Here is a 22,115-nt window from a genome sequence, read left to right on the forward strand (position 1 = left end):
TGCTGTATGGATAGTCTAAGCCAACCGCAGCGCAGTGTTAACTATCGCGTAATATCTAAAATATTAGAATCGTTGATATGTGCCTGGCATTATTAATGGAAATCCAATTGACTAGATATAACATGTTTCGTCGGAAACCTGTAGGGTTTCCTTAAGCTTATCGCGGTACGTTAGAACAACGTGAAATGTATCTGGCGGTAGAGCGACGCAACCTGGTGTAAGATGAGCTTTTAAATTTTCGGGAGTGATCCCGTCTGCGGCTGCGACGTTGTACTTCGAAAAAATTGCAGCTACAGTGGCGAACGTAAACGCCTGAACAAGCCGCTGCCCGATGCAAGTCCTCTGGCCGGTAGAAAATGGGAGAAAGTGAGCGGGTTTGATTAACCTCCGTGAACCTCCCCCCGGATCCTTCGACTGGGCCAAGAAACGTTCAGGACAAAAATTTTCCGCCCCGAAGCCCCAGTATCCCTCTCCGAAGTTGAGCTCGTAATTGTTGACGAAAACAACGGTGTCCTTGTTTATTGCATACCCGTCGACCTCCGTATCTTGCGTAGCGACGTGAGGAACTATCGGGGAACTCGAGACCCTCAGAGTCTCGCATATAACGGCTTCCGTGTAGGGCATTTCGGGCCTGTCGCCGAGATCCGCAAGCCGGTGATTACGGCGTTGTCGAGCGGCGTCGCATTCCGCTTGAATCCTCCCCTGGACCTCAGGATGTCCGACGGCGTGAGCGAGAACCAGCATGACCAGATTGCCTATGGCCGAATGCCCGCCCAAGAAGTCCTCTAGCTCGTAGATTACGTGCTCCCAGGAGAGGCTCGTGTCCGGAGACTCGAGGTGGAGGAGTAGCGCGTCGGTGAAATCCCGGGGGACCTCGTTCTCCGGATCCAGACTCGACCGACGCACGTTTACAATCCTTTCGAGGATGAAAGAGCGGATATCCGTGCCCCAAGTCCTCAGTCGCTTCATGTGACTTTTGTAAAAAGGGCTCAACCACGGGAGAAAGTCGATCGCGTAACCCTGGTTGATTTCCCAGAATATTTTATCGAATATTCGTACCGTTCTCCGGAACTCCGGATCCGCGTAGCTGAACCAGGAGGAGCACATGTACCTCGTAAACATGTTGGCGACGGCGGCCAACAGCAACGGCTTTACAGGCTTCTCGCCCCGTCGCACCGGTAGCGCCTCGTCGGCACCGAGGACGTCGATCAAACGATTCGTCTCTATCGATGCTACTCGGTCTATATCACCCTGTTGCACACTTCCGCTACGAGGTGAACAGTAGCTGCGGGCCAATGCGCGACGGGTTTTTTGCAACTCCGACCAGTCGCACAATGCAAGCGCTGAAATGCAAAGAAGTCATCACGGTTATGTGTGATATTGGAGACAAAGAGATGTGGGGAAGTGTGGAGCAAGAAATCAAAAAGAGAAAGAAAATGTCAACAACAAAAACCTGTAGAGTGAGGTGAAACCGGCCGCTCCCAAAAAAAATTATAAGTAGATACAAATTCGTAATAGGCTGAAGAAAGTATTGAAAAATTTTAACACACTTGATGTTTTTTAAACGAAGCGGATATTAGAATATTTAAAATAAACGGAAAAATTATATGGACTGTATAAAAAAACTGCCTTCCGAGAATTCTCCGGCTTCAAAGCTAGTGGTACCACAAATCAATCCCGATATTTCTGACTCAGTTGACCGACAAATGAGTGTACTTGGGGATTAATTTTGATTTTAATCCTTAATTTATTTCTCAAGCCGGCGAATCTGTTGGTTTAATTTTTGTTTTCAAGTGAGACCTCGTGCATAAGTGAATACGAATTGCGATAAATATATCTCGATAGAAGTTTAAGGTATGGAAATTTATGTGCATAACTTGTCATAGATATTAATAATCGCTTCAGTTTTTTTCGATGAATTGCATTTGCTTGTATCAATGCTTAGTCGAAAGAAATTTTACAAGTTGCTTGATGTTCTATAAAAGGCTATATACCGTATAACTTTTCACATTTCAAATTTCCCACCATCCAAGCATTCTGATTGGTTGACTAAACTTTGCAAACCAGTCAGAATGCTTTGATGGTGGGAAACGTGAAAATGTGAAACATGAAAAGTTACATGATAGATAGCCTGTAAAAACATTCACAAATACATGTCTACGTCAATCACGTGCACTGGATAACATTGCTAACGATTTGAAATATGCAGTCATGGCTATGCCGAGTCAGTGACTAACGAACGACGGCATGTCGTTTAATTGCAACTCAAGCATTTTCTATTTTACTCTAGAAGCTCAGAAGCATATTCGTTATTTGGAAAAGGGAGAAGAACTTCGACTTGCGTACGTAAAACGCTGAAATATTTTATAGCGGGTTCAACTTGGAGTGTAAATACAGATAGCAAAATTTTAGCATTAGCGACCGGATCGCTGTTAATGAAGTTGTAAAAATCAATTCTATTTTTTAGTCAGCGAAATTATTAACGAATAGTACGAGAAAATAAGTAGCAGAAAAATATAATACCCACGAAAATTCGCAATGCACGAGTGCAAAAGTTATAATGAGACGTGCTTGCGAGAGCTTCTTGTTTTGTTTTATTATATATCTTTTCGACTTTCTTTTCTCTTTTAGGTTGAGACTAGTATAATCAAGTTGTGCCGAGTATCCTGTATCTTTCTTTTTGTTTACTTGCAATCACATTTTGTAAATCCATATGGATTCACGATTACGCATGGGTCCAAAATTGTCATGGATACAAATAAAATTTACCCGAGAATTTAATACAAATAAAAACATGTGATAGATGCTACGACGGACGTAACGTCTAGATCGTGAAAGGAAATTCTTCATTTAGATTGTGTTCTGACGTAGTAATTACATCTACATCTCCGCTTACGGAGTCGCTCGAGAAATTCGCGGAACTCTTTACGTGCAATGTCTGCCAAACTCTCCCACGTCATGTGAAATGTAAAAGCATAAGGTCAGTACATCGACAGACTAGTTGAGCATTTCTTTGAAATCAAGCCAGTATACATATATTATAATTGTTATAAGCATTTATATACGTTTGATAATCAATATTTCTCAAGCCAATGAAATTAGATGGAAGTACCAAAAATTAAGTGATTGACATTTATGGAGTTGATGTGTAATTCCCCGCCAAACTCGCCGCACACTCTCGTTACGCTCCGATTTTCAAATTCCACAAAAATTCGTGGATATGTTGCTTTTGTAGAAATACAATTTTAACGATTTTCTCAGAAACTTGGTAACGATATACTTGAACTTATGTGGAGCAGAAGAATTTGAAAGAAACCACAAACCCTTGGAGCACCTTGATCTTCAAACGATTATATGGTCGGACGTATTCACCATACAGGGTCCTGAGAGGGATCATTTCAAAGCTATATAGTGAAATTCTAAATAAACTTGGTTTTATTGTTTCGTCGAATTCTCTAATTCTCTGTACTTCCGAAAATATTGACACTAAAATTCTAAAAAGAAGGAAAATTTTATTTCGACATAAACACATTCAAGAAGTTTTCGTGACATTTGAAAATGTCGATACAAATTTTGGCCTCAAAGTGTGCGGCTTGGCATAAAACTTATACTCATTGTCAGATATGGAGTAGCTCGTGGACAGAAATCACAATTTTTAACGTGTGCGTGGGAATTTAGAGACGGCGGAATTGAATTCATGTGACAATTGCGTTTAACATGTGCTCCTATATCTCAAAGCCTAGCGTTAAAAGTGTAAACAATCTCTTTGAAAGTAAAATTTGAAAAGCCCTCCTCGTGCCCATAAGCTGCATAAGAGCGTGCGTCCCGAGATGCTAATTTATAAAACGGTATGTATAATAATTCAGAGGTCAGGTCGTATTTGAGTTCAAATTTCGCGTATCGATGAAGAGATCGGTTTTCTAACACAAAGGTGGAAAAAATAAACTGAACCGTCTTTCTTCTTCGCTATTTCTACATTACTCCTGTGTATAGGAATTCGGTTTACTACAGCATCGATTAACTGCGATATAAAAAGTGTTACATGTAGATTAAAGCTCACAGTTATTGCGGTCACCGCCAAATAACTCGTGGAAGCGAAGAAAGTCAGGTCGACCACCGAAATCTTTGCCCCTGGTGACCAAGACTTCCTTGATGAGGCGATAGCTGCTGACGACGACGCACCTGGAGGATCCCAGCTTGAGGGCGTAAATTTCGCCGTACTTCCGGCTCATCACAGCGAAAGCTTGAAAAGGTCCACCTGGTCCTCCCAGCAAGTGTAGACAACCCAGAAATGGCAGACCTGAAGGGCCGTTAAGTGTTTTTTGCTTTCGTAAGCCCATCTTCGCCCTGCTGGTTTTGAGTTTCCCAATTACCGATTCATGTGCAGTATCGACTATATTTTGAACTTTACGGGCATACTTTGACGCGGGATTTTCACCGTGACTAAAACCACTGCCCCTACTGTTGTTCCCCATGCACCTATTGAGGCAAAATTTATGATCGGCAACGATCGATTTCGAGGCCCGACGACCAGTCAGTTGTTCCGGATTTGAATAACACCCAATTCTAATTAGAATCCTCGCAATTGCCGTTCGAATCAATGTAGAAATAAAGGATAATAAGTGCCACGTCCACCTGCACAAGATTTCCCGGGCCATAGTTTAGGGTTTTGCCCTCTGTCTGACAATTAATCGGAGAATCAGTGATCGTTTGGAGTCACCTGTAGTAATTACTATATGTATATATGATAATCTACGTAGCTATCGAAAACTATGAAAGCCGCGCAACACGTTCCGAACCATCGACGCTTGCAATTTCACTGCTCCGATTATAAAAACACCGACGTCAGCCGAAGAGGTGCCGTTTACAAGCGTGTAGTGACGAATCAGCATGTACGCGGAACTCGGATCCCAATGGGGAGGCTATTCGAGGCGTGAATGCCGACGACTTCTTGTAAATCACTCTCCCGCCACCAGGGAAGAAAAGATTCTCCTTGATTTTGCTCGACTGGGAAGTAGTATCACGGTTTTTACAACTTCTTGTCTTGCTAATATTCAGACATTCGAAAAATATTTTTGACGACCAACACCTCGGCACTCCATCATACCGCTCCAAACACTCGAGTGACACTACGTTACAAACTCAGTATGCAGCATTCGTGGTGTGGAACAGAGTTGGGATTCACGGTGTTCATTGCACCAATTTTGGCCTTCCCCTCCTTCACCGTGAGATGATTATAGATACGGTTACACCGCGTGAGAAGATAAACAAACAATCTCAGTCCGTTATACCTATTGTTAGAGCAGTTTAGCACTGTCCAAGAAGACGTATGAAGCAATCTTTGTCTGGCATTACTCACAGTATTATTGCCAATGTCGACGTTTCCGTACACAGATCTAACAGGACGAAAACGATACGGTTGTATTGGAAGTACAATCCACAAATGTCAGCTGGCTACTATACCTATACATGTAGGTATGAAAACTCTGAACTTGGGACGGTGGTTTTACGTTTTCCGTGCCTGGAAGTATCCCAAACTGAATAGTAATATTATGATTTTATTTTGCATGCTTTTTTTCGGAATAGAAGACAACTACCTAAACCAATAACACGCGTGTACACTAGGGCTGTTCGGTATGGAAGATTTGATATCGATTTTTTTCAAGACTTTTTTGACCGGTGCATTCGGTATACCGAAATATCGTTTTTTCAGTAGAAAACCATAATTTTAACAATAACCAGAAATCTCCGCAAACATTTAAATTCTGATACCTAATGAACATCGATATATTAATACACGTGTCTAAACTACTAATCTTATGTCTTGACATATAGGTATTGTATATCTCACGAAGCAAAGCCACGTAAACAAAGCTCCGTTAAATTTAATGATCAGGAATTTTTGGTATGATGCAAATGCTCGTAGGGTACGGCCCATTACAAAAGCCCGCTTGAAAATAATGTCTGGGCTTTCAAGCAGACTTCTGCTGAAGAGAAATGCTCTGAAAATGTCCCTGGTAATATTCGACATTAAAAATGCGTTACAGAATCAAGAGAAATAGTGTGAAATAGTGTGAAATTCTGGTAAACTGAAGTTTCTCTCTGCAATCCGTTGCGCTCCCCCGTTCTCGCGGCACATGCACATGGCACAGACACACAGTAGCAGGGATGCGGCACGCATGGAAGAACGTCGTCGTCCTTCTCATCCCTTTCACCCCACCCTTCGATCAATCGGCCAGACCCGTGACGGATCTTAAATCGGGCAGACCTTTACAGTCTCCGGTCTTCGAGCGAGCGTAGATGTGCAACGGGGCTACCTGACACGCGGACAACACCTTGCTTATTGTTAGTAGATACGGAATGGTGTATCACCTTGCGCCGCGTTGTACACCACGACTAGCGATACATACTCGATGCATAAGTACAGGTATGATACGTTTTTATATGCATGCAAACTATACCTACCCATCTGCCCACGTCTGTTTATCATGCGTTCACTTATACCTATGCTCCGCGTCAACTTAACACTTCGCGGAATATTTATGTCAGCAAAAGATCATAGACTCGGCTCAACTACCCACCCCGCGCGCCTTTTTTGCGTCATTATCTTCCGAACTCCACCTCTGCTTGCCAATGGTAAGTAATAATTGCCTCCTACAATTATATAACCACTGATTGAAATTCTGTTAAATCTTTGCCTTGTAACGTTATTCTGGGTCTTTTTCTCCCTTATACTTCGTACATCACCGCATACGGTGACGCTTCATGCCATACGGAGAGTAAATCGTTAAAATATTTTTTCGGCTCCGCAACCCTATTTACAATGATTATCGGTATACCTACTACTTGTTCCAATTCTTTCGAAATTACTTTTGAATTTGCATTCAAATGCAATTGCAATAAAGCTCACGACTGGGAGTTCAGAGCTTGTGCACTGTATATAATTACTTATAATATGAAGAGGCTGCAAAATAACGACGATAATTGTGTGCTTGCTTTGCAAATTAGGGAAAAATGTTCTGAGGAAATCGTGATATCCGTGTTGTCGGGATTTCATCGTTAAAGCGAATGTGTGGAGCGTAACGTAGATCTCTATCATAGTACGTATTTGTGGACGCAGAAATCGTAGAAAATGGGATACGAATGATCAATATGGGTTGATAATCATTTAATGAAGCTAAAATCCAGGGGTTCGTTTACGGAATGAACCAAACCTGCTGGACGAAGGTTTTTTACACCTTTCTATATAGAGGAAATGCATACTATGCACAGTCGTATTGTACTACTCATCACTCGTTGGCGGCATTAACTTGTGTCATATTATATCATATAATGTGTGTATATAAATAAGTGCACGCCTTTACAAAAATTACTTACCCATGAAGATAGATTATATGTATAAGCGTACGACTCAAGCAATGCGTAATACCTTACCTACGCATAACGAACAATTTCGAAATTAATAAGTCTGTTTCCACGATTGCCGAACAATACTTAATTATAATAATTTTAATTTTGTTTTTATCGTCAGTTTCATAACAAAACTTCCAATAGATTTTCCAATCTACAGGTAATTACCGGATGCGTTATAGGCCAAATGGTTTTCGGTCAAAACATGCATTTGTTTTCAATCTTTTGGATGTTGATATTGTTGTCTAGAGCGATGAGCTGGATGAGCAAGAATTTCTATAAAAGATCACACTGCAGCAGCGTCAAATTTCACTACGATGTAGAGAATTTTTACCCAAAATTTCATGATCCTGATGTAATTAATTATGTTCAGTGCGTGTAATTTTCATGACAAGTTATACCATTTATATTCAATAACTAATAGTATGAACAAAGATTTTCATGAAGATTATAGTAGTATCCCATTCCAAGGGCACGTGTGTTGAAAAGGTACTATCACTGTACTCCAAGTCGTGGGAAGTCAGTATAGAAATATTTTTAGCTGAACCGTGTCTTTACTAAACTTACAGATAACTTGAACATTACACGAATGAGGTATTTTCCAAGTTTTGACAGGAAAAATATGATTCTACGTTTAAATATATGTCAAAGAGGTAAAGAATGTTATCCTTGAACTCGTTTCGTCGATGAACGTCTCTTGATACAAAACGGTTGAAGAAGCGTCGGGAATTGTGGCAACCGGTACGCCATTTGCGGGTTGGTAGGTAGAGGCATACGCCTATTAAAGGCAGAATCAGGCAAGTTCAGGGACTTCCAGTTTCTTACTCGGTCCTTCGCATTTCTCCCCACTTCCTCCGGCCCTTCTTTGTAAGCCCGTCTCTCCGTCTGCCCCCGACTCTCCACCCGCTGCCAAAAGGCGCCTGGTAATTGACTTGACGTTGATCAGCTGACATTTACCTCGCGAAACATATACTTATTCAACTAACTCATGGGAGGGTGTACGTTATCGAGCAAAACAGATAAAGGAGAAAACAAATCAACAGAACTTTTAGCAGAAACTGTTTATCACGATATTATAATATACACCATCGCGACGTATAACAGTTTGAGGTGGGCGATTTAGTGTTAAAGAGGAATCGCGTCCTGTCAAAAGGGTCGAAGGATTCGCATCAAAGTTAGCCCATAAGTTTGCGAGTCATTTTGAAGACACGCGTGTGATCTACCCGATCGTATATGAGCTAAAATATAGCGAAGGAAAGAATGTAGGGAGACACCGTATCAAGTTTCTCAAGGCATATGCTAAAAGTAAAAGCGCCCGAGGAATCCTTGGACTTGAGCAAGAGTAGTAAAGCGTTGTGGGGTTGGTGTTTTTTGTTCATTTCAGGTACAGTCGGCGAAAAGCAAGCAGTGGAAAAGAATTTCGGTTCTGACGAACATCGTCAACGACAGTAGCGAACAGCACCCGTCAAATTCGTGACAGACGCTAACGGGTGCAGTTCAAAAGATTTTCGTTTATTTTTTCATTTTCTGTTACTCTTGATTAGTTGGGGCAGAAGGTAGCGGGTGCCATATTTATTTTTGTTTTAGTTTGTTTTGATTAAGGATTTTAGCGCAATTACGCTATGAGTACCCTAAGCTAATGGTCACCGCTCACAAAGAGATCGGTCCGCAGGAGGTGATAAAATAAACGAGTTTACCATAACATTATAGCCTACTCTTTTTGTTATTTTTATTTTGTGAGGAACGGTTCATGTGGAGAAAGACGAAACGGACAGGACTAACGAATACCGACGGTAGTAGCGACGGATCACGAGGGATGATGGCAAGGGAGCGTCGAGGTTGCGGGGAGGGAACAAATCACCTCGTCAAGGAAAACCAAGCGCAGCAACTGATCGCGAAATTCGGGTAACGACGGACCAGCGACGAGGACGGACCAACAAACCCTTCTACAACGGACCTCCTAGAAGTTGCACAAACGACGATATTACGACCTAGTCGATGAACATCATCTAGAATCGATTGTCGCGAAATTTTGCAAGTAGGTACGTGATGTCACGGAAACAGGTGGCGCAAAGGGTCCGCGTTGAGGTAGTCCGTAGAAAGATTTGACATTCTTCCTTATTATATCCGTTATTGATAGTAGACAGGTCGTTAGGAAAGAGAAATTTTGCATTGTTCTCATTTTGATAGTGAGTTTGCGAGGTAGAGTACGTCACACGAGTAAATTGCGAAGAATTTGGCATAGTGTAAACGATTCCGTTGTTTTGGCTAAGAGGCGGAAAGTCAGATCGATACTTCTCGTGATGCAATTTTGCACCTATTTAATAAATCAGTTTGCGGTACCTTGAATATTCGCGCCAAACGTGGCACTACGTTACGCATACTATCAAGGCAAGTGTATAATGTAGAAAGGCGGTGCTCGTACCTAGGACAGAGGACCCAACTATTGGCACATACTCTTAGGGGGCATAGTCAAAAGAGGAGGAAGAAGAAGAGGACCCCATCCAAAAGCAGATAGAGTTGAGCGTGCTAGCGTAATACAGCATCCAAGGAACCTCTGTAGTTCAAAGTAAGTTAACACCCGTACGTTTATTATTACGAATAAAATATGTACCAGTGTTTAATTAATATACTGTGCATCAAGTTAATAATTTCCTATCTCGCCGTATAATACACGAATGACTCATAAAAATGTCAATAGAAAAACTACGGTAATATTCAGCAAGTTTTGACCGGTGGTTTTGCACCGTTATATTAAGTTTGTTTGGAGCTCCAGAATTTTGATATCGTTCTCCGACGTACGTATAGCCGTAGCCGGATTTTTATTCATGAGTTTAAATTCCGAGGATTATCATTAGTCTTTTTTTTTGTTATTATCAAGACTTAATTGTGTCTCGTATAGTTTAGGTAACCGCGCAAGCTGTGTCGTTGCGGAATTTTAAATGATATTTTTAATTTCGTTTGATTTATCTTTTGTTAGTTAACAAGTGAAATGGTGGAAGTGAGTTTACGCGATTATCAACTTGCATTACGCCTTGAGTTAGATTTTGCAAGACATCAGTTGCGCCCATTCTCTAAGTTAGCTTATTTCTCTTTTGATTTCAGTTGCTTTTCCATTACGGTAGATTTCAAGTTCTTCTGTGGTTAGTTCGACGAGTCAGTTGGTTGTGCTCGTGCTTGCGGTCAGAATACCGTAGTTTTCGTTATTTATTTTGTGAATTTTGATTGTAAATTGTTGAATTTGGAAATTTCAATTATAGCGCAAGTACGTTAAATTTATTTCCCCATTTTTTTTTTCTCAATCTCTGTTTCCCTCAACTCTTACGATTAGCCGGGGTTGTCGCGAAAGGGCAGATTAACCGGTTGCTTATTAAAAAATCATTCGCAATCAAACATTTAATCCGGGGTCATCCCGTGTGCCCAATTATAGTACGCCATAGCTAACAGCCGTCCTAGAACATTGACCCGAGATGAAATGTTGCACCCGACCAATGCTCAAGAGAGAATTAATAGTGCTTGACAACTAATTAGCATTCAGATATTCTATTAGAGCGATAAACTTACAGTCAGTGACACAGCATCATCATCTTTCTTTGCATAATTGATTGCTTTCTTGGTGAAAATATTTCTCTGAGAAACTCCGCCCGTGTCCCATGAGTATGAAAATTGCGGAGAAATATCGCAGACTTTTTCAGAGAAATACTTTCGGCAGGGTTGCAAAAGCTCATGAAACATATTCTGCGGTTAAGATACTGCAGTTACGTATAGAAACGGAAATCCTGCAACAGGACTTTACATCTACGGTGGAGCCAAACTTGCATAACTGTGTACGCAAAGTCTGGAGTTCCCTCGATTACCTAATGGTATGGCTCGCTTCGGAAGATCTTTTAATTAGTGCTATGCGTCCTTGGTACGTTATGCATTGTAAATACAAAGATATGTATAAATTGTGAGTTGTTATCCAGTGCGCGGGAAATTTTAGTCAGCGAAGGTGGGGCATGACATGACTACTCTTTAGTCGACGAATACGTGCCACGAGAGTGGGGTCCGCCGGGACGACTGGGGGTGGGGGTTCGGGACGTAGGACAGACGAGATCAAGTCTCCAGAAGTGGCCGAAGAAACGAATAAATTAGGGCTTGAGGCAGAAGATCGCAACAAAAACGAAACAGCGACATGGCAGCAACCCTACCAAAAACCAGCAGCGCGCAACATGTTGCGCGTGATATTTTTTTATTATTCATATTATATATTTCATTGTTCTCATCCGCTGTCGTACCGAAATGTCATTGCCATCGCCATTACCATCGTCATATGTCAACAAACAACTCGCACGACATCATTTTATGCTTGCGAGCTGAATATAAATTACAGGCGAGACTAGGCGGTTCGCCAAACCCCACCTGAAATTTCATTTCGACTTTAACAAGATCCCCATAGATTACCATTAACGAACTTGGGAATGGATTTTACACCAGATTCGTTACCATCCCTTATATTCCTACCATGAAAAATGCATGTTCTCACATTCACAATGCGCCTCCAAAGTCGGTCGACCGATCAAAGGACTTGTCTCTTGTCTCCGCGAGGGGATACTCAGAGTTGAAAATAATACACAGGTATATATGTATAATATAACACGCAGCGGGTAGAAAATGGTAAACTGCTACTGACGGGCAATGGATGAATCTCATTCAGTTGACGAAAGATCGATCGAGATGATAAAGAATGCCTCATGAGCTGAAGATATTCGGTTTAGGATTTTAGATCACGGATCTTGGATCTTGAATCTTGGATCTTGAATAATGGGTTCCGGATACCCGAGGACATCAGCGGTCAACAGAAGACTATGCATAGTTAATAGTGAATAGTAATGGAATAACGGTGGAACAAACAGTTGCCGGAAAGAAACACTGCACGCGGGTCCGATCGATCGTATATGTATCGATTCGTATGGTAAAAATATGCATGATCGTGGATTGTGGGGAATTACAAATGTCGTTTCAGTGAATAAAATACATTCCAATATTAGCTTGGCGTGAGAACACCCCACCATTCTGCAATCCCCACCACTTTCTCACATCCCTTTGCGGATAGGTCGAGGATAGGCCGATGGGTCTCTTAACATGCGAACAAATTTATTTTATTACCCCAAGCGCTATGCACCCTCGTATCAAATGCGGCGATCCTATTATATGCGTAAGAACTACAGGCGGGGATTATCACATTACATACAAAAAATCTGTACATAAGGTTTCGTACACTAACTCTTATACTATACTCGACATACTCTTAAAGACGCTCTATATAAAGGATGTAGCAGTGACTTAGTTTTCCAGTTATAAAGAACTGAGCACACGCCTCGGGACTGATTTCGAAGCTCCGTAAACTCCACCATTCCTAAGTTCCGTGTCACTGATTCCTCTTTTTTGTGATTTTCGCGGATCGATCGATTGATTTTACTTCCGCAGTGAACGAAATTTATATACTCTTCACTAGGCCGATGTGCGTTTGTGTTCGATTTTACTCGAGTAGCTATAATAATTGATGCTCTTTGTTGTAGAATAATGAGTGATACTACCGTCAAAGGTAATATGGCAGTCGTCTGGTGGATAGTGAGTGCCGTAACATCCGTGCTCATTCTAATTTATCTGGCGTTCTTCTGGAAGATCAATTGGATCAAGGTAAGAACTATAGAAACGACGAGTTGCTCCAAGTGCTTTGGAAAATGTTTGATCTATTATATTCGAAACAAAGTGAAGATAATTTGTTTGCGCACACGAGAGATTAACGCAAATATCTTTATTCACGACACTTCAATAAGGATTTGAGGGAAAATGACGCGAAGAGATCTTGGCTCAACAGGCGATCAGGTGACGGTAAGAGTGGAGGTGGCTCGCGGAACAAGAACAGAAAAGTAGGTCACCTACCCCCGGTGTATCCAAACGGATGGTTCGCGCTGTTGGAAAGCTCGCATTTGAAACGTGGCCAAGTCAAGCACATCGCAGCTCTTGGACAGAACTTTGCAGTTTTTAGGTAAGGAAACATTCATCCTTCATTTTGATGAAAGACCAATATGTAAGGAAATACGAGGGAAACGAACGTTACACGGGTTATCAATTAAAATATTTAATCAATCCTAGAACGCAAAAGGGAACTGTTAGTGTACTGGATGCTTATTGCCCACACCTAGGCGCCAACATGGGAGAGGGTGGCAGAGTTCGAGGAGAGTGTCTCGAATGTCCCTTTCACGGCTGGCTTTTCAGAGGAGCCGATGGTCGATGCCAGGATATACCGTACTCGGACAAAGGTATTAAATTCGCTTGCATAAACACAGCAATTGATTTTTGTAAGTCGGAGAAAAAATATAAGATCAAAAAATCATAATACCAATAGGCACTACTGCAGTAATCCCATCTCAATTTTGATGCATGTTTTGCTTCCTCACGATCTTAAAATCGATGAAAATCGTGGGTTCTTTGAAATCTCCACCCCATGACGTGTTCTTGTCAATTTTTTATAGTGCCCGAATTCGCGAAAACCAAGGCGTGGGATTGCTGCGAAGTCAACCAATTGATCTTCGTTTGGCATCACGCAGAGAACGCAAAGCCAAGCTGGCGGCTGCAACCTCTCGGAAAAATATCTGATGGGAGCTGGCGTTACCACGGAAGAAACGAGTTTATTGTCAACAGTCACATACAGGTGCGTCGCAAATTGCTCATTGAATATTACATTACAGTGACACAAACAATGCTAACTTATTGTTCTTCACGTTCATGTAACATACACTACGAAACAAAGTAAACTTCATTGCGAAATGATTTGAGCTAGGACTTGCCTTGATTTCTTGTTACCTCTGTTATCAGGCATCGAGTATTTTACATGTAACCCATAAGAATAGCAATTAATTTCCGTATTTCAACGATTGCCAGGAAATACCAGAAAACGGAGCGGACTGGGCTCACCTCAGCGCAGTTCACGGTCCTTCGATTCTACTAAGCGAACGTGTACCGTGGCTTGCACGTCACAGTTGGACGGCGGCGGAATGGACGTCGTATGTACCGCCGTCGCAGGAGCAAACGATACCAAAAGCCGAAGAAGCAGGGACGACCGAGGTTGAAAAGGAATGCGGGGCTGGTATCGATAATGTACCGGAACGCGAGCCCAGAATATCGGAAGAAAATGTAGCAGGAACGGGGGAGTTCGAAAACGGTGGTGGCAAGATTAGCAAAGATAAAACGCCGATGAGCAACAAGTCGCACAAGGCGATAATGCGGTTACGTCACAGCTTGATCCTCCTCGAACGCATCGCAATCCTGCAGCTCGACGTTCGAGCCGAGCAGATAGGACCCGGTTACGTGGAACTGCTCGTGCAAAGCAGCATGGGGCCGATGTGTATTCTGCAAACGGTCACGCCACTCGAGCCCCTGCTGCAACGCGTCATACATTTAATGTTCGCACCCCCCCTGCTTGCGCCGCTCGCTACTCTGGTACTATTTGGTGAAAGCGTCATGTTTGAGCGGGATGTTGCCGTCTGGAATCACAAGCGTTTCGAGCAGAGGCCCCTTTTGGTTCGTGAGGATCGATCGATCCTTGCCTACCGCCGGTGGTACGCGCAGTTCTATTCACCCCACAGTCCTACCTATCAGTCCACGACGCGGTCGCTGCAATGGTAAGACGTCGATAGTGATTTTTCATTTTTCGAATCACACACATATTACACACGTTGTCGACAATCATTTTTTGTCTATCAACATTCAGTCGGTTTCTCTGGACTGATATCATTGCAGCGGAGCTGATATAATTAGCCGAAGAGCCCGTAATTTTGTCCGAGTAGTAAATTCGTTGTTTTTACGAATAATGCCACAGGATACTTGTAAATGAAAACGTCTACTGTATTTGTGAATTTATGCTCTTATAAGACCAAGCTAATTCATTTGATTAACTCTGCTTGGAAATTGTCAAAGGAATCAGTGTCTTGCTTTCCATAAATATAATATTGGTTCAGCAAAATTGTCATTAATGACACTGTACATAAATAATGGTAATTCTATCGCCAAAAACTATATAAAACAGTAGAAATTCTTTAAAATAATAAATAATAATGCAGATTATTACAAAGAAATTGTGCTACATAGATTTATTTGCTGCTAACAAATATTCAACTTCCCTTTCACCGTGTGTATTATTAGTTATCACAGAACTCTTATCTTATTATTAATTCTACTGCTTAAGCCTGTTAGGGTTATTTGAAAACAGTTGTTTGCCTTTAATTACTATATTCCATCCTTCAAATCTGTTGGTTCTAGTTTATTCTTAAATGCTTTGAAGTCTGGGTACTAGAAAAATATCTAAAATAAAACGGTTCGACATACGCATGGCCGGCATGGCAGTGAGTTCTACAACTAGTAGAAAACACTGTAGAGATTATTTCCAATCACGTATGGGTGTACCAGACTAAAGAAGAACCTATTGCAACGGAGCCTGCTCAGCATAAAATGAAAGTATGATCAAGATACAATCGAAATGTTCCGAATGCGATATCGAATACAAGATGATACAAGATAATTCAATCCAAAATGGATTTGAATCTTCACTCATCCCCACAGATCTCGCTAAGGGAATTTACGACGATTTTTGTATCTCATATATCATCTTCAAATAAATGAAATGAACTGAAATTATTGAATCGAATTGTTGCCGTTGATTCAAATTAAGAATTCGCTCACTTGAATTAACTTGGAGTCAAAAGGAATGGGTAAAGGAAAGAAATGGCAAAGAATGATAAATTAATTCATAGAGCTGATCAAAATGCTTGTTTGGCAGCAGGCTTTAGGCATTAACTCTGAATGAAGAAAAAGCGTGAACCAAAATAAATCTTAAGCGATAATGTTTTGTTATCCAAGGACAGAGTAAACTACTATTGTGTGGAATTATGGCCGATGGGAGAGAGCCCTCTTTTCTGGAATAGTTCCATTCTGACATTAAACACCAAATGGACACTGAGAGGACTGAAGATTGAGTAAACTCACGCAATAAAAGAAAGCGTAGATTCCGTTCTGCTTACACAGATTTAATACTATAAATTGTCCTATTTGGTTGCCGAATATTCAGGAATGCATTTCGAGCATGTGCATTCATATAAAAATAAATATCAATTTGACATCAGTTTGATATCTGAGATTCACTAGCAATCGAACGTGATTAACGATAGCTATTGCGTTTTAGTTTGACATCGACATTAGGCATATTTACATATATTAAGGACGTAGCTGAAGTCAAATTCGCTTGTGCTGTTTACCCAAAAACAGTTACATGAATATCAGCTTGAAGGAATGTTTTCGTGTTATATTGACTTCACTACAGCCTTATAATCAATCCATTTTGTTAGTTTAGTACATAATTCTTATATCCACGATGACTACGCAAGCATTTTTTCAAGGAAGATACCAGATCAGTTGGTTGCATAACAATGGAAACGTCAAGCCCGACACCTCCAAGACGTTCTCGAGCGTCTTCTCCTTGGCCTAGTATGTTTAATGGCCGACCATTTACTTCCGTCAATGTCCAATTGACGAAAGTTCCCGCTGGCATGGTTGGATCAGCCGCAAGAGCTGCAGGTGGTAATCCAGAAGTCAATGCCATACCTCCAACCCCTATCACTTCGTTGCCCTGTAGCTCGAGCCCAAATCCTTGACTGTCAGTTTCGCGATCGCTTCCCCTAATCAAAGTCATTGTTCGACCCTGTGGGAGCCTCCTGACGATCATCTCTACCTATAAGATGGATTACATGTCAATCGAAGTGTTTGACGCAAAAATTTACAGATCAAGTTGATCGTAGTATAAAAACAAGGCTGAAGCTAGTAACGATAACGTAACAAAAGATGATGAAATAAATCGTTGTTCTAAAATATTTTAGAAGGACTTTCAAGGATTTGACTTTTCAAAATACCAACAAGTCTTTTTTGTTATATGATTCACTAGCTGAACTTCGGAGCGTCGTAAGGCTGTGAAGTAACGATTTTCCTAAACATGCATTGTTAAAGTAACCATTCTGACTTCAACCTCATGAATAAAAAAAGACAGTCAAGATTTCATTATTTACAGTGGATATTAAAAAAGTTATCAGCTTACATATGGAGTTGTGCAATTCTTGAGAATATCACGTGCAGACGTCGCACTGTGCACAGGACTTCCAGCTAAACTGAGCACCTGATCCCCAATATGTAGCACATTGTAAAGCATCGGCTGTTCACGTTGTTTCCATCCGGCGATCCTGCAAGTAAAACATATGAAACCGAAGAAACGAACATGGTAACATAAGCACATCCTTATATGTATTGCAGTCTTGAATCAAACCCGTTAACTTCTACTCTCGTATGAAAACTATATATGAGACTAAATTCTTACCAGACAGTCCCAAATGTGTCAACAAAGGCAATGTTGTCCTTACAATCTCTTCTTCTCAACTGTAATCTGACTCCAGCATGGTGGCCCATTTCTCGTTTGAGTTGAAGTACCTGTTGCTCCCTCAATGTCAGCTGTCTACCATTCTCTTCTCTCATCACAGCCCTGTGAGTTCCACTTTGTTGCAGTCGGGGAGGAGGAGCGAGACTTCTATATTCTCTCAGAGCTGCATAATGTCTGCTCTCTGGCGATTCTGGACTGTTATTGCTTTCGATCAATCTACCAGGTGTGATCGGAGAATGAGAGGATGCCAAAAACAGACTCTCGTAACTGGAGTTATTATTTTCAATATTGGAGACATTCTCACTATGTCTATCTCGGTGTCCTCCAGGTATGAATCTAGGCTGAGTGAATGGCTCCCTACCATCATGCACTGGTATATTATCAAAGGTAAAGAAATTCGGCATACTTTCAGACATCGAACCTTGATTCATGACAGCTGAGCTCTCCCCCTGATTCATCGGATTTGTCTGGTTTGCCGGCAAGCGAATAGAACCCACACGAGTGATTTCAGTCTGATTTTCTGTTACGGTTGAGACAGAATTTGTTAAAGGAACGTGAACCTGTACACCAAGTGACGGGGGTGGACGAGGTGGCAGGGGTAAGGGACTGGTCGGATCCCTAGTAGGGCGCCTCTCAGCTCCGGGTCCTTTGGAATAATAATTTTCCTTGGGACTTAGAATTTTCATCTCAGTTAATTTTCTACTAACAGTTTGTACCCAGTCGTACATATCCTGATAGGTTGGAGCTGCCAGCCGCAGGACCCTCTGGTCAGAAAAGTTGACGCAGAATTCAAAATCTTGCTGTTCGGTAGCACAAAGTGTGGGGGATAAATGTAGAATGTTTTGTAAGGATGAATTCCAAAGAAATGAATGATTGGCTGCCTGTTTTTGGTTGTTGTAACCTTCAAAATAAGGCTCAACATCGTCATGGATACAAAAAACTACCCAAAATCTCGCGGCTTCTCTTTCCGCCGTATCCGTGCGTCGCAGCCACCCATTTTTGTGGATTTCTCTAAACACAATGCTTCCATTGGCATCTTCCATTTGCAGAGCATTAATAGTGCCAAATATGCTTGCCCATAAAAAAACTATTTACATTCAATTCTAATAAATAGAAACAAGTTACTTCATAATGTACGAGTCTTATAAATATTGACTTTTTATACAATAATAACAATAGGTCTTTGCCATCCGTTTAATCATACGAGTCAGTTTTCAATTTTAAACGTTCTTATGATAAAAGTCTCGAAATAAAATTCGAAAGTAAAATTAAAATGTGAAATGACTTAACTTCTTAAACCGAGTGTATGGTCTAAGATTAACTTGCTGCATTACATACAACTTGACATTACTTGACATGCGATCATTAACGGGCTCAACTCTGCCATGAACTGTACAGTATGAAAACTCTGGTGGCGAATTTGACTTGCAGTAACGTGCGCATCGAGTGCAAATTTCTTAGTCCTCGGCCAATGGAAACGCCAGAGAACTGGGGGGTCGGCAATCAGTTGTGACGTCCTAACGGACACTTCCGGATAGATCGAAAGTCGGAATTATATCGTGAGAATGAACTAGAACGCACAGTTCATCGTTGGTTGTTGGTCGCCAAGTATCGACTAATCATTGAAATGCAGTGGGCGGTGGATGTTACACCGGCTTTCAGAAATATAGTAAGGTTAGTTTCTTTCTTTGGCTAACGCACCCGTAGAAAGATAGTAGAAAGAGAGGACATCTAGTCTCACTGCGACTCTCTCTCAGCCCCAAGTATGGAGGGTAGAGAGAAGGTCCCACTCAGCGCTTCTTACGTGAAGCTAGCTGCGGCCGAAATTTCGACAAATAATCATTTTAATTCTTGTCGACAGCAGCGCTGGCACAGATTATTCTTGGATTTGTAATTCGAAGTCGGGGTAACACTGTGTTTTTTTATACAGATATACATATCGAGAAAAAGCGTTGTAGGCGCCATGTACCGGCGAAAAGAAGAGTTACTATTTTCTTGAGGTTTGGCATGGCGCATAGCGCCGAGTTGAGCCTCCTTCTCTCTACCCTCCATATCCCCAAGCCTAACCAGGTGCACTTACCCACCGAGCAATAGTCAGAAAAATTTGCCCAGAGATAACTGTGTTTAAATTGGTTTAAATTCCTCCGTCCACGACAATTCTTTTATCAACAGATGTAGATAATTAGCTGAGCTTAACTGACATAGGTATTTTTCAACTGAAATAGCATAGTGGAATGCGATCAATACAATACGTATATGATATCTCGTATCTAATGGCATAAGGTGATAATCACCAAAAATGCGATTTTAGTGGCAAAAGGGGGCATAATTCTTTCTTTCTTAACTATTTGCTCTGATAATGATCAAAACGTACAATGCAATTGAAATCAAGTGTTTGAAAATAGAAAAGGCAAAATGTCGTATGTTAGGCAGATACAACCTGTTTCCGTTAATAACTATACATGATAAAGGAGATAAAGAAAAGAAGAACAGGTCGTAATGGCCATTTGTTTTTGTTGTAAACACTTTGAAGACTACTAAAATCATGAAAAATTGAAACTATCAAAATTATACAGTGAGGATGTCGATTTTCTGAACGTTGATTATACAAATCGTTAATTATCGCAACTATGGGAATAACGGTAATAATTTCTGGTGGTTACGCCATTATGCAATTACAATAGCATGTTCTTTTTTCAATTTTCATCAGGACCAAAAGGTTGTATCTACGAGCACATACGACGTTTTGCTTTTAGATAATTAATTGATAACTTGAGCCCAAGAAAAGCGGAAAAATTATTTTTGAATCATACAACCTGAGAGAATTAGCCGATATGGGTTTTTATCGTTGTATCAGTAGTAGAAGATTGTATCTACCAATACACACGACCTTTGGTTCTTGATTAAACTGTTTAATTAATTTCATGTTTTAAGCCAAGATACGTTCAAAATAAAATGTACGCTCTTTTGCTTGTTCAATAGTAAAAGGTCGTAAGATGGCGCTTACGATCTTAAGCCATTGCACACGCGATATATGTAGGTGATTGTATTTTCTATGATATGGGAAGAGAGAAACGTTAATTTACGGAACTTTTTTTCAAACCGTATAAAAGAAATATTTTTCATTTAACGAAGATGAGAGGTAGTGTATTTACGTGATTTTGTTATTAAATTATTTGAACATATAAGGGAAGGAATAAATTAGAAATAAAACAAAAGAAAATATGAAAATGACACCACCACTTTCTTTGTAGGTGTATAGATGTGTAAGAGCGTTTTGCCTCCTTGCAGATGCAATTTTTTTTTAAAGAAAAAACCGCGAGAAACTCTCCTACCATTTGTTTTCGCTTTTCAACATGCAAATCGGCCCGATAAAAATGTAAACGGTACCGTTGACTGAGGAATATTCTACTGTCAACGGCGGCACTTTTTTTGTTATAACAATCTGTTGAATCTCCACCGCTTTTTAACTCTTGTTGATTCCAATCTTTCCATATAAACCTAAGAAACATCTTGACCTCAAAGATTTTACGTAGGATCCTTGAAAATGTAGATCTTGTTAAAAAAAAAAAGTACCTTTCATATAAAACCTACCGTATTTTTCATTATTCCATACCAATATTATGTTATATATGGGCTCATTTGATTTTTTCAATTGCAAATATGTCAAACTTGAGCAATATCCCTTAAGTGTTCCACCTTGAGGGACCCCTTCACTCCTTGAAAACATATTTTCGCCGCAAGGGAAACAGCTTCTCTCAAGATTTTCATAGAGTATAATAGATTGAAAATTTATGAACAAAATTCTAAGGGAACACCAGAATACAATGTCATGGGACTATGCATTTCATTTGTCAAATCTACTGCGTTGCGTCTATTCGCACGCCTATGATACACAGTGCGCACGTACACCGCCCGAGGTGGATTCTGACCGATTTAAAGTCACCCATGTCGTCTGCTACGCAGGGTGGACAGATGATAGCAGACGAAATCAGTGACCATGAGTCGGTCAGAATCCATCTCTGCACAGGTGTACACCAATCGAATGATTGGAAAGATTGAAAAGACCGGCGACGAGCCGTTGTGCGTAACTGTTTTCCGTCTCCTCCTTTCGAGCTTCCTTCAAAGCTTCCCACTTCGTCCTCTCCTCCCCCTCTAGCCAGTCAGAATCCACGCGCGTACACATACACACGCACGCACTCACACACACACACAGCTCACTTGGTGCTCTCTCTCT

General features: G+C 41.0%; 3 protein-coding genes across 4 annotated transcripts; 1 reads left to right on the forward strand and 2 right to left on the reverse strand.

Annotated features, from left to right (window-relative positions):
* Positions 1-2: 2 nt before the first annotated feature.
* LOC124412814 (cytochrome P450 307a1-like) lies at positions 3-5,104 on the reverse strand. Its single transcript, XM_046892958.1, has 2 exons — positions 4,061-5,104; positions 3-1,343 (listed from the first exon to the last, which is right to left on the reverse strand). The coding sequence occupies exons 1-2, from the start codon at positions 4,656-4,658 to the stop codon at positions 112-114; spliced, it is 1,830 nt and encodes a 609-aa protein (XP_046748914.1). The 5' UTR covers positions 4,659-5,104; the 3' UTR covers positions 3-111.
* Positions 5,105-12,919: 7,815 nt separating this feature from the next.
* On the forward strand, positions 12,920-15,165 carry LOC124413684 (cholesterol 7-desaturase nvd). The gene is made up of 5 exons (XM_046894413.1): positions 12,920-13,092; positions 13,233-13,444; positions 13,552-13,718; positions 13,932-14,110; positions 14,341-15,165. The coding sequence occupies exons 1-5, from the start codon at positions 12,976-12,978 to the stop codon at positions 15,082-15,084; spliced, it is 1,419 nt and encodes a 472-aa protein (XP_046750369.1). The 5' UTR covers positions 12,920-12,975; the 3' UTR covers positions 15,085-15,165.
* Positions 15,166-15,281: 116 nt separating this feature from the next.
* Positions 15,282-19,244, reverse strand: LOC124413683. Of its 2 annotated transcripts, none has more exons than XM_046894412.1 (3): positions 17,819-19,244; positions 17,543-17,684; positions 15,282-17,080 (listed from the first exon to the last, which is right to left on the reverse strand). In XM_046894412.1, the coding sequence occupies exons 1-3, from the start codon at positions 18,919-18,921 to the stop codon at positions 16,796-16,798; spliced, it is 1,530 nt and encodes a 509-aa protein (XP_046750368.1). In that variant the 5' UTR covers positions 18,922-19,244; the 3' UTR covers positions 15,282-16,795. The 2 variants fall into 2 exon arrangements, with proteins under 2 accessions (XP_046750368.1, XP_046750367.1); XM_046894411.1 differs by having other exon boundaries at positions 15,282-17,182.
* Between the last annotated feature and the right edge of the window lie 2,871 nt (positions 19,245-22,115).

Source organism: Diprion similis, chromosome 12 (assembly GCF_021155765.1).
Source record: "Diprion similis isolate iyDipSimi1 chromosome 12, iyDipSimi1.1, whole genome shotgun sequence".
In the NCBI taxonomy this organism is placed as follows: domain Eukaryota; kingdom Metazoa; phylum Arthropoda; class Insecta; order Hymenoptera; family Diprionidae; genus Diprion; species Diprion similis.